The 14,519-nt window shown below is 41.7% G+C and overlaps 1 protein-coding gene and 1 long non-coding RNA gene across 14 annotated transcripts in view; one reads left to right on the top strand and one right to left on the bottom strand.

The window, feature by feature from the left end:
* Positions 1 to 14,519, top strand: part of dnm1a (dynamin 1a) — a 51,132-nt gene that overhangs the window by 26,214 nt on the left and 10,399 nt on the right. For 8 of the 13 annotated variants that reach the window (XM_031277754.2, XM_031277742.2, XM_031277747.2 and 5 more), the window contains exons 15-16: positions 586 to 615; positions 921 to 1,034. In XM_031277754.2, coding sequence (XP_031133614.1) covers positions 586 to 615; positions 921 to 1,034 — 144 coding nt within the window. The remainder of the gene's footprint in view (positions 1 to 585; positions 616 to 920; positions 1,035 to 14,519) is intronic. The other 5 variants (XM_031277750.2, XM_031277752.2, XM_031277749.2 and 2 more) reach the window with 1 other exon arrangement.
* Positions 4,743 to 6,450, bottom strand: LOC118495432. The gene is made up of 2 exons (XR_004897848.1): positions 6,112 to 6,450; positions 4,743 to 5,576 (listed from the first exon to the last, which is right to left on the bottom strand). It is a non-coding gene; the product is annotated as an uncharacterized LOC118495432 (long non-coding RNA).

The following is a 14,519-nucleotide window of genomic DNA, read 5'->3' as shown; positions in this document are numbered from 1 at the left end:
GCCCTCCGTTATTTTGGGATGTCGATTAAAAGATGCCAGCATGTACACCTGTTGTCTGTTCAAATAGATTTAAGGTTTGAAGTCAGTGAGTAGGCATTACTGTTTTTATCATTTTATTTATAAAAAACTGTACCTTTTATTTAATGACTTTACTCTAAGTCTATAAGTCTAATCTTAAATGAAATGTCAAATATAGAATATATATGTGACGTCATACAGTGTGGAAACTCTTTTTCTAACTTAGAAGCTAGTTGAGAGGAAATTAAACATAAGAGGAAATTAAAGGATTGGATTTTAATCAGTTCAGCCCTTCAATTCAGTTCAGAAGTTTGATCACTCCACCACTTCTCTTCAAAAAGCACATAAACCAGTCTGGCTCCTGCATTTCATTGCATGGCCTCAAAAAGGTTTGACATGGGCCATTCTTGTTGTAGCCTCCTTACTTCCCTTGCCCCCCCACCCTGCTTGCTTTCCCCTTGCTGCCATCCCAGCAGCCAGCTATAATGTGCTGGTGCCTGACCAACATTGTGTATTTGGCCTTTACTAAATGCCCTGCGTTGGCGTTCTCTCCACATTCTCATTCAGCCGGAAAGAGGAGTTAGCGATCGGTTTAAGGTAAATAACACGCACACCATGTACTGTATGTGTCCATAGTTTCTGTTTGGTGGAAAGAATGAAATACAAGAAAGAAAAAGAGTGTGAGGAATGTGTTTAGTCATGTAGGTGAGCGTCACCCTGCTGTTGTTTGTGGCAGTCGCTTCTTATCTCAACTAGAAGCAGTGACATTACATGTTAGTGTACAGTAGGTACATAAGTGTGTTACATACACAGGCTGACAGATATGGTGTTAAGTTGGTGAAATGTGTGTCAAAAGGCCTATTGTGTAATTTACTTTTTCTCTGTTTGTCTGTGTCTCTCAGGTGATAAGGAAAGGTTGGCTGACCATCAACAACATCAGCATCATGAAGGGAGGAGCCAAGGAGTACTGGTTTGTCCTCACCGCAGAATCTCTGTCCTGGTATAAAGACGATGAGGTGAGATGCTGTTCACACACAGCCACATGTAAAATTATGATTTTTTGCACCTGCACATTTCTGTATTTGCATACATTTTCTGTATTTGCACACATCAGATTTCTGGTAGCACTCAGAGCTGCAGGCTTGATGTATTGAATCTGATGATGTAAATTATCGGTCAGAGAGCTGCCAGTCAAATCTTCAATGCATCAGTCAAATTGACACACAGACATTTGTTTATCTGCTTTGTAATGTTGTCCAAAGAACTAGGCAGCATACACAATTTGTAAATTGGGTTTTCTGGAAAGAAGAAAAACACAGGATTTCACAATCAGCAACCCAGTGATTTTCAATAGCTGAATTGTAATATCGAAATGTCAAGAAGTTGACATTGACTGTTGTGTAATCTTTTGATCAGACTTATTATGTGCACTATACTGGGACATTACTTTTTTTGTAAGAGCTTTCAACATCTTTACTGCACAACCTGAGACATCATCACATGGTTCTGAATCACCTAAAAACTCTGCATCTCATTTTAACAACAGCACTTTTATAATATTTTCCAAGAAATTACAATACCAGGAGAATTATTTCAGTTGGATGTGTTTATTCTCCACAAGCTTCCACCAGAGAGATTCAGAGATTCTTTTCCACTTTCTGGTCCAAACTTCATTCCAGCTCTTCCCACTGGCAAAAAAGGATATGGTTGGTCCTCTGCACACAGAGATGATTTGACCCAGCTTGCTTTGTTACTGGGTCAACTGGTCAAAGCGGTGTCCCATGATGCTTTGCAGAACTATTAGGAGCTAGCCACAGTCTCACTGTCTCCAGGCCTTAGCCACAGCCGCTCCACTCGCTGACATAAGTCTATGTTTGTGTGTGTGTGTGTGTGTGTGTGTGTGTGTGTAGCATTGAGAAGGCCCTTTGCAAAGAGTCAGGACCCCCCAGCATGTCAGACACCGAAGCTGGCACACACATGTGCATACCAGAGCCCCCTGCCCTGCCCTGTTCCCAATTACACACACACACACACACACACACACACACACACACACACACACACACACACACACACACACACACACACACACATATATAAGCTGCTTCTAATAAACTTACTTCATTTCAAGTAAGAGAGGGGCTGGATTGTAGGGGAGGAGAGGGGAGGAGGCAGCACTGTCTCTTGTTAGCTGGTTAGCAGCAGGAGTAACAAGGACCATATGAAGGGAGAGAAAGTGGGAAGGGGAGGTGGGGGTACGGGCATGGGGAGAGAGAGAGACAGGGGGGAGGAGAAAGAGGTGAAAGGCTAGGGTGGACGTTTTGCTTTTATATCCTCTCTTTATACCTTTTTCCTCCCCTCATTTCCCATCGTTCCCTTAAACATCCTCAAAGGTTTATCCCCAAACCAGAGGAAACTCTTCTTCATCCTCCCCTCCCATCATCCGTCTCCCCATTCACTTTCTGTCTCACTCTTTCCTTGTCACCCTCTACTTCTCCTCAGTCCCCACCCCTCCATCTTTCCCTCTCTTCTTGTACTGTATATTTATTTGAACATGGAACTGCATGGGTGCAGGGGGGGGGACCCAAAACCAACACATGGTGCTGGTGTTAAAGCTCAGCACAGAGGCTGAAGGGCACTGCAAGTGATTTAAAAAAGAAAAAAATGAAACTTTCCATTTTGTTTTCTATCCAAGCTGAACATTTTTAAATAGTCCAGTCACACAAGCACACACTAGAGGTTAGAGTACTCATGAGGGCTTATACTCACATGGATGGATATCAAAATACACACAGTTGATAAAAAGTTGGAAACGGTTTTATGTTTAGATAAAAAAGGGTATCACTGCTTGCAGAGAAAAAAAATGGATTGTGCATCTTGTCATGCAGTTTTTGCATTTACACGCAGACACATTCATTTCTTTACACCAACTCGCAAAACAGCGCAGCACTGTTTTATTGACTGCCTCTCGTCATGGGGAAAACCCTTGCCGCAGTCTGGTAACACACACACACACACACACACACACACACACACACACACACACACACACACTCCCAGAAACACACATGCACACACCACCCCCAGACACTAATAATAACTTTCAACCCAACTAGTGGTGCCAGGATGTTTTGGTTAGTGTGTGTGTGTGTGTGTGTGTGTGTGTGTGTGTGTGTGTGTGTGTGTGTGTGTGTGTGTGTGTGTGTGTGTGTGTGTGTGTGTGTGTGTGTGTGTGTGTGTGTGCATGTGCCTAGAAACCTTCTGGTCTGTATTACCACAGGACATGCCAATTCTTTGAATCAGGCTGCTCTGTAGCTCAAAGCTTCCAAAAGGGAGAGAGAGGGAAGGAGATGTGAATGGAGAAAAAATGGTTGAAAAGAAAACAAAAATGTACTTAAAAAAGACTGACATAACTGATTTTATAGACTGCTAGCAATTGTGGTATTTATTTATATTTTTATAATCAAACTCATGCATGTATAGACATTTTCATTTGTCCCACTGAGACACAGATAAATAAGTTTTAAATATTTTTTTGCTGTCCTTCCAGTGGCTGTATTTTTGCCTGTAAAAGTGCCCCTTTTGTGTGTGTGTGTGTGTGTGTGTGTGTGTGTGTGTGTGTGTGTGTGTGTGTGTGTGTGTATGTGTGTGTGTGCGTGCCCCTGGGTTTCCCTGCTCCTGCTGTAAAGCTGCCAGAAAGCCAGACTTGCCTGGTGATCCCAGCTGTAAACATCCTGGGGGGAAACAGCACTCACCATAAACATGTCTGCCATAAGGTGTGTGTGTGTGTGTGTGTGTGTGTGTGTGTGTGTGTGTGTGTGTGTGTGTGTGTGTGTGTGTGTGTGTGTGTGTGTGTTTGTGTGTGCGTGTGTGCGTGCGTGCGTGCGTGTGTATTTGTGTGCAGGCTTTTTTGCTGTGTATGTGCTATGCATGCTCTTATGTGTGCTTGTGTGCATGCACCCGGGGCTGCGACATAGTGGCAGGGCTCTAAATGGAAACAGGTTGGTTTGCGGTTTCCATTCCTGCAGACGATGCTCTGTGATGGGACACCGTGTGAATGTTTCTGCCCTCTACTTTGCTTTTGTGTACTTGAGATGGAGTTTAAAATGGTATGCTGTGGGTTCGCTTTATCAAAGACAGGTGGGCTAGAAGATAAACTCCGGCCCTGGTGAAGAGGTAGAAAACAAACCATAATGGAAAACGAGGCAGGGGGTCTAGTTAAACTTTCACATAACGTCACCTACAAACACTAAAGCCACACACAGTTTTCTGTCTTTTTTTGGGAGAGCTATATAAAGACTCGTAAAAATGGCCAATAGACAATGACAGAGTGGCTTCTATTTCAACATTTTTGTATGGTGGCTTCCTGCCTCTCTGCACATAACATGGTCATTTGAGGTAAAGTTGGTGCAGAGAAGGCAGAGACGTAATTGTACATTTTGGTCAAGAGTGCAGTGCAATGCTGGGGGTTTACTGTCTGTTTTAGTTATCTTTTTGGGGTAAGTGTTCATTTCTTCTGTGTGGTTGAACTTTTTTTGGTCTCAGTTCTCAGTTAGATCTTTGGGTTTTGTAGATGTTGGGAATGTCATGCAACCATCACTTATATTTGTGCGAATGTGATTCTGTAGGTCAATATGGGATTTCCCGTTTTGTGGAGTAGTATTTGTTTAATTTCTGTGACTGTGAAACTTACTTGAGAAAAGAAAAATAGAAACAATATCAAATAGATATCCAAGCATCTTTATTTGAACTATTTCAAACAATTCTTTACAGTTTTATCAGACTTCACTCTTGGTTAAATGACAAATAAAACAATACAAAAAAAACAGGAAAATAAACTGAAACCCTTATGTCTCTGTAAACAGTTTTAAAAAATAATTTGGGATTTATGTGTCCGTCACTCATAAATCCAGGATAGGCGAGAGCCAGGCCTCTGTGGTGGAGCCTTTGGGTGCTTTATTTAGGCTTGTGCCCGGGCTTGTCCAGATGGACTAGGGGTGGTGCTGCGTGTCACCACATCCTAATGTGCTTGTGCCTCCTGGATGCCCTCTGGAGGGCTCTTGCTCTCTTTCGTGTCTCTCTTTAGGACACTTTTGAGTCGTCCCGTGCTTCCCCGGCCAGCCTAACCAATGTGCAGACTACTGTACAACCACTACTTCCTGAACAGGTAGTCTGAACACTGGGCAGGCGGGCTGGGCAATTGAAGGATGCTGTGGAGACGGATTTACTCATGCACACACAGATAATCTCAGTATGAAGTTGCTGTCATGATTCATTCACACACACTCTAAACTATACTCACTGCGATTCCAGTATGAGACTCCTGAGTCCAGCTCCTTCTGCTCTTATAGTCTGACTGCTACAAAGTGCTGACCAGGCTGTTTGTGCGGGCTGGAAGAGAAGCAGCATGTGAGCGATAGATGAAGGGGCCGGCAGAGAGGTGAAGAAGGAGGTGGAGGATGAGGAGAGGTTAGACAGAGGTGATAGCCACTGATTGGCAGATTCAATGACATTCCCTCCTGTTTCCCGCTGTGAGAAGCAACATTCCAGACGGAGCTCTAGAGGAGAACAGCAGACGTAGAAATGCATTTTTCTTAACAACTCAAAAAGATGTTAAAGTGTAATAAATCTATTGAATAAATCTGATGTATTATATGTATTTTCATTTTTCTTGTAAAATCCCTTTCTAGGTCTGGACAGACAACACACAGAGATCAAGAAAGATCAACACACACAAAGGGGTCATACCCCATTTAGCGCTAATTTGTACAAGCTAAACTTGATTTGTCCCCGCTGACCCCCAGGCCAAGACTAAATAAATAAAAACCACGATATTTCACAAGACGTTAAACAGTTTAAAAAACTGATGAGATGAAGCTGTCAGTAAAAGATAGAAACACCCAATAGCCAGCTCTTTGGTCTCCAAGTGCTCTCAATCGCTCATGGTTAGAAACTTAGCAATGAATAGTTGTGGTCAGCTGAGATCATACTAAGTCTGACCCAACACCTCCCACTAAAACACCAGAATACGTAACCTTTCATCTCCTTGACACATGCCAAACGGAAAGAAATTTCTCCTTGTGGAGGGGATACCTGCGACTTGACAATCTCCTCTCTCTTCTACACATCTTGCTGTCTTCAGCGATGTCTCTTATTCTTCTTGGCTGATTTGTTTTGTCTCCTTCTTGACTGGCTAGCCCCAATTCATCCCCCGACGTCCTTTCATTCAACACTGCCGTTGAGGCCGTATCAGGCTGATGGTGTTTAAATGGGACTTCTGAGTCGTTTTTTCGGATTTGTCTACCGAAGCTTCCCTGAGCAAAAAAAGCTGCTCCGGTAGCGAGCAAGGTGGAGCAGCTGGAGGCTCGACGTGGCAAAGGACTGGCCATCAAGTTTCCCCTTCGAGAGACAGAAGGAGCAAAAGGAAGGAGAGAGAGAGGAGATATGGAGAGAGAAGGAGGAGGAGCTCGCCAGCCCCCCATTTCTCCTCTCCTCTCTCCTCTCCTCTTCCTCTCTCCCCTCCCTCTGTCTGGCTTTTTTCCCCCTCTTTCTTTATTTCTTTCTTTCTTTCTTTCTTTCTTTCTTTCTTTCTTTCTTTCTTTCTTCTCTGGCTTTTGGGGAGAAAGTGGAAGGTCAAAGGTGAACAGGAAGTGAGGCACATTCATTTGGCGTGTGTGTTGTAAAGTTTGGAAAGGGAGTGAAGGATTGGCTGCTGAGGGAGGGAACTTTTTAGTGAAAGCGTATGTGGGCAGATGGGAGGACGTCTGCGTTTGTGCGCTCACGTGGAGGCATATACAGTATGTGTAAAACGTCTGCATGTTTGTCCCTTCCATTAAGTGTATGTGCACATCTCTACTTATGGTACATGTGAGTGTTTATGTGGTTTTTGAGTGATGGATGTGTGTGTAGGAGTGAGCGCAGAGGCTCCATGGTCTTTGTAGTGAGGGCAGGAATGTCGGCGTTTTCTTGGCAAGCAGGAGGAAGCCTTGTAATAACTCCAGATGTGCAGCCCTGTGGTCTCCATCTCTCTTTTGCTCCCTCTGTTTTTACTTCTAAAGCTGATTTCCTCTCCCTGTCCGACTCGAATAAAGAGCCCTTTATGCAGCGCTGCAACCTTCCCAACACACACACACACACACACACACACACACACAAAGGGGGTGGGGGGGGGTGTGCTGGTGAAGGGTGACATACTACTGGTAAATCAGAACCAGAGCGAAAGAGGTTGTGTGTGTGTGTGTGTGTGTGTGTGTGTGTGTGTGTGTGTGTGTGTGTGTGTGGGTGTGAGTGTGTGTGTGTGTGTGTGTGTGTGTGTGTGTAGACGAGAAGGAAAAGTCTGTGTGATTCAAAGTGATTCAAGAGACACAAGCAGTCAAAGTTTGCCTCCTTCACCTTCTATGTTTCACACACCCACACACACTCACATTTAGGTATTTTTCTTCACGCTGGCAGATAGGAGTAATCAATGCTAGCGTTTCCAGGTGTGAGTGTGTGTGTGTGTGTGTGTGTGTGTGTGTGTGTGTGTGTGTGTGTGTGTGTGTGTGTGTGTGTGCAGAGGTGGCCAAGGCTGTGTTTGTTTTAGCTATGGTTTCTGAGCTCCAAATCAAAGCAGGCACACTCCCGGGAGAGACGAGTCAGCAGTACTTGGAGAGATGGAGGGATGTGGAGGGAAAGAGAGAGACATGGGGAGGAAAATGGAGATGAAAGAAGGAAACACAATAAAAATGTGGGGCAAAAAGGAGGCGAAATGATGCCCAGCAACCAGGAGCTTCAAAAATATGAAAAATGGAGCTGAGAATCAATCCTCTGTTGATTGTTGCAGTTACGTTTGGAGTTTAAGGATTGGAAGGAGTGAATGTTAATGGGTGGGTGGGGGGACCTCTGCGGTTGCACCAACATTGTTTCCACTGTTTGGATGACCAGGCAGGCAGCTTATTTCAAACTCTTAGTCAGGAAAGCCAGAAATACTAACAAAGTACACACACATTGAGTGTAATGTGTGATTCCATTTTATTCTGTCTTGTCATGAAATAGTGCTGGTTAATACTTTCATGAAAAACCTCAGGTTTCTGACGAACGACTTCGTCAGTTTATGTGGGTGTAATTGTATCTTTCAAGTGTTTGCATCAGTGTGGCGAGGTTAAGCTTGTGATACTGTAGATTTGTGTAACAAGCTAGCCAAACCCATCAAGGCTGCACCAAAATGTGATCCCCTGTATTTCATGTGAGTGCCGTCAATCAGCCGAGTTACAGTGAAAGATCACAGATAGTTTTCAAACTAAAGATAGCATGTCAAATTGCCATTATTCTTGTTGGATAACATAAATGTCAACCACATAATAGCTTGGTTTTTATTTTCTTTCTCCCACAAATATATATAATTATTATTTTTTTGTTAAAATGAAAAACTGAAGGATTAGGTTAGTGGTGTAGTGGAAGAAGTTTTCAGATTCTTTATTTAAGTAAATGTACTAATACAATACGTATACTCCATTACAAGTAAAAGTCCTGCATGCAAAATGTACTTAAAGTGTCAAGGTTTCTGCAGAACAATGTCACCTACTGAACGTTTTATTAGGTATTTTTGCTGGTATTTATTGTGCTATTGTAGCTAGTCAACGTGTAGCTAGTTTTAACTACTTATACAGTTACACAGTTTAATTTAGTGTTTTCCAAGCTAGGGGTCGGGCCCCCTCCAAAGTGTCACAAGATAAATCTGAGGGGTCACAAGATGATTAATGGGGTTGGAAAGAAGAAAACATAAAGTTCTGCTAGACAAATTTGTATTCATTTAACTTTCAGAAGATTGAAAGATATAATGGACCAAATGATAGAAAAATGGTAACAGAACCAGTAATGAATAAATTATAGTAATTGTAAAAGAAAACATTAGAAAAGTGCGTTAGAGATTGCAACAAAAGAAAACGAGATGAGTGACGAACGCAGCGTGTCAGAGTGGGCCGAAGAGGTACACAGGGTGGTTTGTGAATAATTCAAAGTTTATCCTGCCTGACTAATGAGATAAATGAGTAATGTATGTTTGTCTGTAAATTATGATTTTTTTCTCCTTGATTGTTCCTTGCATATCCAAAGCATAATGTCATTACAAAAATCATTAGAGAAACACAGCCTGGGATTAGACCCAAACAGACACATAACAGAGAAAAAGAAAAAAAACACACTTGTGCACTTAATGTCTTTTGGCATGTTGAATACACCCTGCGCGTGTGCACGTGCGTGTGTGTGTGTGTATGTTGTAATTTTGTTACGTGTATTTGAGACCGTGCAGACTCGCTGCCTCCTTTGAAGAAGGATTGACAGACATTTAAAGATTACTGGTTGTGTTTAATAGCACATGGCATGAACTTAAGTGTTCAGCTTTTAAAGAATCTATATTGTCATGTTACATGTGTCTATATGTCATACTTTTTATTATATATTTATGCATATATATATATATATTTTTTTTTTTTTTTTTTTTTTTGTCTTAATGACTGACTTGAGATACAATTGAATATTTAACCTTGACATAAGTGAGATATTTTTATGTTCATAAATATTACGTTTTACAAGACTAGATTTTTTGTAAATGTGTAAAGTGAAAATAAAATCCCTCTCCACCCTTGGCAGGGCCCACCATTGGCACAATCATGTCATAAAAATATACTCCATCCAAACACACCCTCTTTGTATGCAGAACAAGTTTGATTTAGAAGTGCAAATTTTATATTGTGGCAGCTCATTTTACTATAAAAAGTTGCAGTTAATTTAGGTCTTGCTGTATTTGGATCATGCAATTCTGACAATGAAAGGAGAGTAATGTGTTAGTAAAACAGAATTGTTTTCCCCTAATTTTGCACATACACAAATACATGTTAGGATTCTATATCATATGCATTTACCATCTTTGCCACACACATGTACATATGTAAACGTTTTGCCTCAAGTATTCTGACATAACGTTTACCTCAGACATTCAGTTCGTAGATGCACTTTATTATTACTTTTTTGCACCCAACGTTACATCTAAGAATGTTTCACATGTAAAAACTAAGAAACTATTCACAGGCATTATTTGTCATTCCTAATGCTCACACATGAATATATAAATCCACAATTGTGAGTTCACATGGCTTATTATAGGGGAACTTTGAAATATTCCTCGGTAGAGGGGAGAGACACTAAACACACAACGTTTGAACAGAGCTTTTTCCCCTCTATCAGACAGCAGTCGCTAGACGTGTGGGGATTTTTACGTGTTTATGTGGTTAGTGGGCTGCGGTGCCCCCTGGCTCTTTCTTTGACTCTTTGGTGGTCACCAGTGATTGATCACATATCCCGGCCAGCCCTTAGGTTGTTACGCTGACCTTCTGCAGAAGTAAACGCAGATCAGATAATTAACTGCTTGGCAATTAGCTGCTAAACAGGAAGGTATCCCTGACCTGCCAGCCTGTGCTTCAACCGGCCCGCTCACTGAATGTGTCATTGTCATGTGGACACCATGTTTCCTTTCTCCATGAAGACGTTTATTTGTGTTTGTGCTTATTTCCACAGGAACAGCTAAGCAGAGCACAAAGGCTGTCACTTTTCTAGAGTCAGCTAAATCAGCTGAGATTAAACATTTGGGAGAGAAAAGAAGGAGCAATGAAAAATAGGTTTCTCCAGCCAAACAAAACATGTCATACATTAAAATCTGATTCTTTCATGATTAGAAATTTATGTTTTTATCTGTGTAAAAATGGACATTTCAGATTGGATTTGTTTTAATTTGTCTGCAGCTGACAGACGAGCTAGAAAAACCTTTGTGTCTGCACTGTTATAGAGTAGCACTTCCCATGATATATGAAGCATTAGAGAGTGCGGACACTGGCAGGCTACCCTAGAAGATTTGTATGAGCATTATTGCACAACCTTGTAGCTCGATGAGTCACCAACAGCTGTGTGTTTTTACACATAGTCCCAGAAATAGCTCCAACTTAGCTGTTCCCAATCTTAATTCTTTCGGCCAAGTTGTTTGCTGTTCCTGATTTAATGTTGGCAACATGTGGGCTTACTTTAAATAAAGTCCAATCGGCATTACGTCTAATTACATTTCTTCAGATGCTGTCACTCAAAGACATATTACTCACAGATTTTGCATGCGTTAGTGGGATTTTCGATTCTCTGTAAACTTAGCAATATCTGTCTTTATTTTCTTTTGCCAAAAGTGTATTATGCTTAGAGTAATGTTTTTCTATGAAGCATTTTGTAAAAATAATTAATGAATTAAGTTGACTGGACTAGTCTAATTTAACATTGAAACAAGCTTTTGCACTAGTGCTTCAAACATAAGTCCCATCCTTTTTGTGTCTTACCCCATCCCCATCATGTAAGACTTACAGAAATGCTTTGTGTTTAATTTTTTTTTTAACTCAATAGGGGAATGGTAGAAGAATGGAGGGAAAGAAAAACGGAGGGAAGTGAGGAGGAGGGTTGTGAAAATTGCCATTGGCTGCCACCCAGGGCCCAGTCTTTGTGGTAATGAAGGGTTAGAGGCAGCGTTATTGCTCCCAGATGCCGTGCGGCTTCTCTGCAGCCCTTTGATCCATGGCCCAAGTCACCAGGACTTTTCTATCAGACTCCCATCAACATACACACACACACACACACACACACACACACACACACACTAAGACATGCAGCCTATCTTCTTGGTTTTGCCCACCAAACTATTCAGATTTGTTTCAAAGTGTTAATTGGATACAATTTGTGTAAGGTCCCCGTGTGTGTGTGTGTGTGTGTGTGTGTGTGTGTGTGTGTGTGTGTGTGTGTGTGTGTGAGGCCATATTTCATCCACATTATGAATTATTGCTTGAGACGTTTTCTGGACGCTGTACAGAGTGGTGAAGTTCCTTTATGAATCCAGAAGTGAACTTCCTCTGGCTTTTCATAATGAGCCTGCTATTACTCACTAGCAAAATAAAACCATGGAAAGTACTTTGCTCACAGACTGCTCCAAACACCACAGGTTAACTACCAAGTGCACTGCCTGGGCTCCCGCATGTGTGTATGTGCGTGAAAAATGTTGCATGTGTAAAAGTTCAGAAAAAAAACACCTATGGTTCAGGTGTAAATAAAATGATTTATGACAAAAACATTGCTTTTGGAAATAAGTAAAATCTGTCATGTAGGTGGGTGAATGGATGAGTGAAGAACAGTGTAATGTTGTATGCTAAAAGGGAAAGACTGAGCAAGCCAACTTTTAAAGGTTTCACAACCAGTATCCCAGTTTAAAGGGTAAGGTCACCTAAAATTTAAATGACATTTTCTCAACTAACTCTGGTGGTGTTTAGATATCGGTTACCTGTTATTTTATGCTTCCATTAAAATATACTAGAGGTGATATTACGAAATGTATTCCAAAACATGTAATCACTGTTCCTGGCACTGTGGATAACCTACATAGCTCACTGCCAATGATTTTTAAAGGGACTATTTCTTGGGTAGAAAGTACTTTCCCTGTTCACAGCAAGTTCTGTGAATTATCCTGATAATCTACAGAATAACGGAGTGAACCGACCTATGAATCTCCTCTCATGCTAACTGTTGCAGATAGACAAAACAGATTGATTGAGTATAAATTTGATAAACTTGTCTGACACAGTCCCTCATAATAAATAAGTGAGTTTGGCTTATGGTGGGTACACTTTAACCTCAAGGCAAGCCACATCCAGAGCATCCAATACTACTGTGTTTGTTCAACTGGTAATGTGACATAAGCACAGTCACACTGACATACAACCAGCTGTCAGTTTATTAGGTACACCTAGCTAAACAGCCCTGCAAGAAATCCTACCTTCATAAAGGTTATAATAAATTTTGAACTGTTGAAACAGTTCAACTATTGAATTGTATTGCATTATACTGACATGTTTCTATTCGTCCACCCCATTTACATCCGTGAGGGTGGGCTAAATAACAGAAACACCTCTATGTATAATGCAAAACAGTTCAACAGTAACACAAACTGCAGCCTCCTAAATTATCATACAGATGAATCAACACGTCTCGAAAACAGTTTCAACAAAAACAACCATTATCACCTTCATGAAGGAATTATTGCAGGGCTGTTGTATTAGTTAGTTGTTGTATTATTGTATTAGTTTTTAGCTAGGCATACCTACAGTAATAAACTGGCAACTGAGTGTATATTTTACTGTAGTTTATGTCACCACATTTGTAGCAAACACGTAGAAAAGAATATTTACATAGCTGTGTTTGTGTGTGTGTGTGTGTGTGTGTGTGTGTGTGTGTGTGTGTGTGTGTGTGTGTGTGTGTGTGTGTGTGTGTGTGTGTGTGTGGAATTGGAACTACATCATTCTAACAATATGTCTCATTGTGACATCACTTGGTGTGTGATGATAAACACTGCCACTCAGAATACATAACTCGTTTAGTTATTTGAATTATTGACTGTTAAGCGCGTCTTTCTGTCAACATTACCAATGGCTTTTCAAGAGACAGAAGACAACTTGCATTATTTCTGGAAAAACAATGGAGCCCTGAGGATTCTGGAAAACCTTGATGAGGACAGCTTCTGGTCGATCATGGAAGATAAAGACATTTATGCTCATCTCAAGCAGGAAGCCTTCAAAGTGGCTGATCTGATTGCCAGATATTGGGGCAGACAGAAGAAGCCCAAGTCCAAGATAGACATGCAGACTTGTGAAAACTTTGATGAAAACAGCTTCTGGTCGATCATGGAAGATGAGGTTATGCATGCTCATCTCAAGCAGGAAGCCCGAGAGTCGAGTAATCAAAGGACCTTTAAGTACAAGAGGGACTGGAGGACTCCTAAAATAATTGATAAGCAAAACTTCTGGACCTTGATGGAGGATGAGGCCATTCATGCCCATCTGAGGCAGGAAGCATTTAAGGTAGCTGATATGATTGCCAGAGGCTGGGGCTCCAGCTCTCCGGAAAGTCTCAGCAGAATGCAGGTTGAAAGTCCTGCTGAGATATCCATCCGTCAGCCGCCTTTCATCTTCACTCCTCCTCCTAACACAGCCAAACCATCTCAACCCTCCCAGGTAAGAGTTTCTCCAAAGACTGATGAAGGCAAGCACCGGCTGCAGTCATTGTCCAGTCCTGAAAAAACACTGGCCCATATCTTTAAACTGCTCAGCTCTGATGACTGGCAAAATAAAATTGATGGTTTAACATCTATTCAAGATCTGGCAAGGAACCATCCAGACATATTGAAGGCTACACTTTGTAAGGTCTGCGTGGGTGTCTTAGAGGAGGTTAAAAACCTGCACTCTATGGTGTCCTGTGCTGCTATAGACACCTTGGGTGAGATGTATGCTCACCTCCAGAGGACTATGGATGACATGGTGGAGGAAACAGGCTGCGCCGTGATACTAAAAGTCTCAGAGTCCAACACCTTCATCCAGCAGCAGGCAAATCTGGCACTGGACGCCATGGTTCAAAACTGCAGCCCCGGTCGCACCATGAACGTCTTG

Source organism: Sander lucioperca, chromosome 1, assembly GCF_008315115.2.
Source record: "Sander lucioperca isolate FBNREF2018 chromosome 1, SLUC_FBN_1.2, whole genome shotgun sequence".
Classification (NCBI taxonomy): domain Eukaryota; kingdom Metazoa; phylum Chordata; class Actinopteri; order Perciformes; family Percidae; genus Sander; species Sander lucioperca.
Note: the sequence above shows the minus strand (reverse complement) of the source record. Positions and strands in the feature narration are given on the sequence as shown.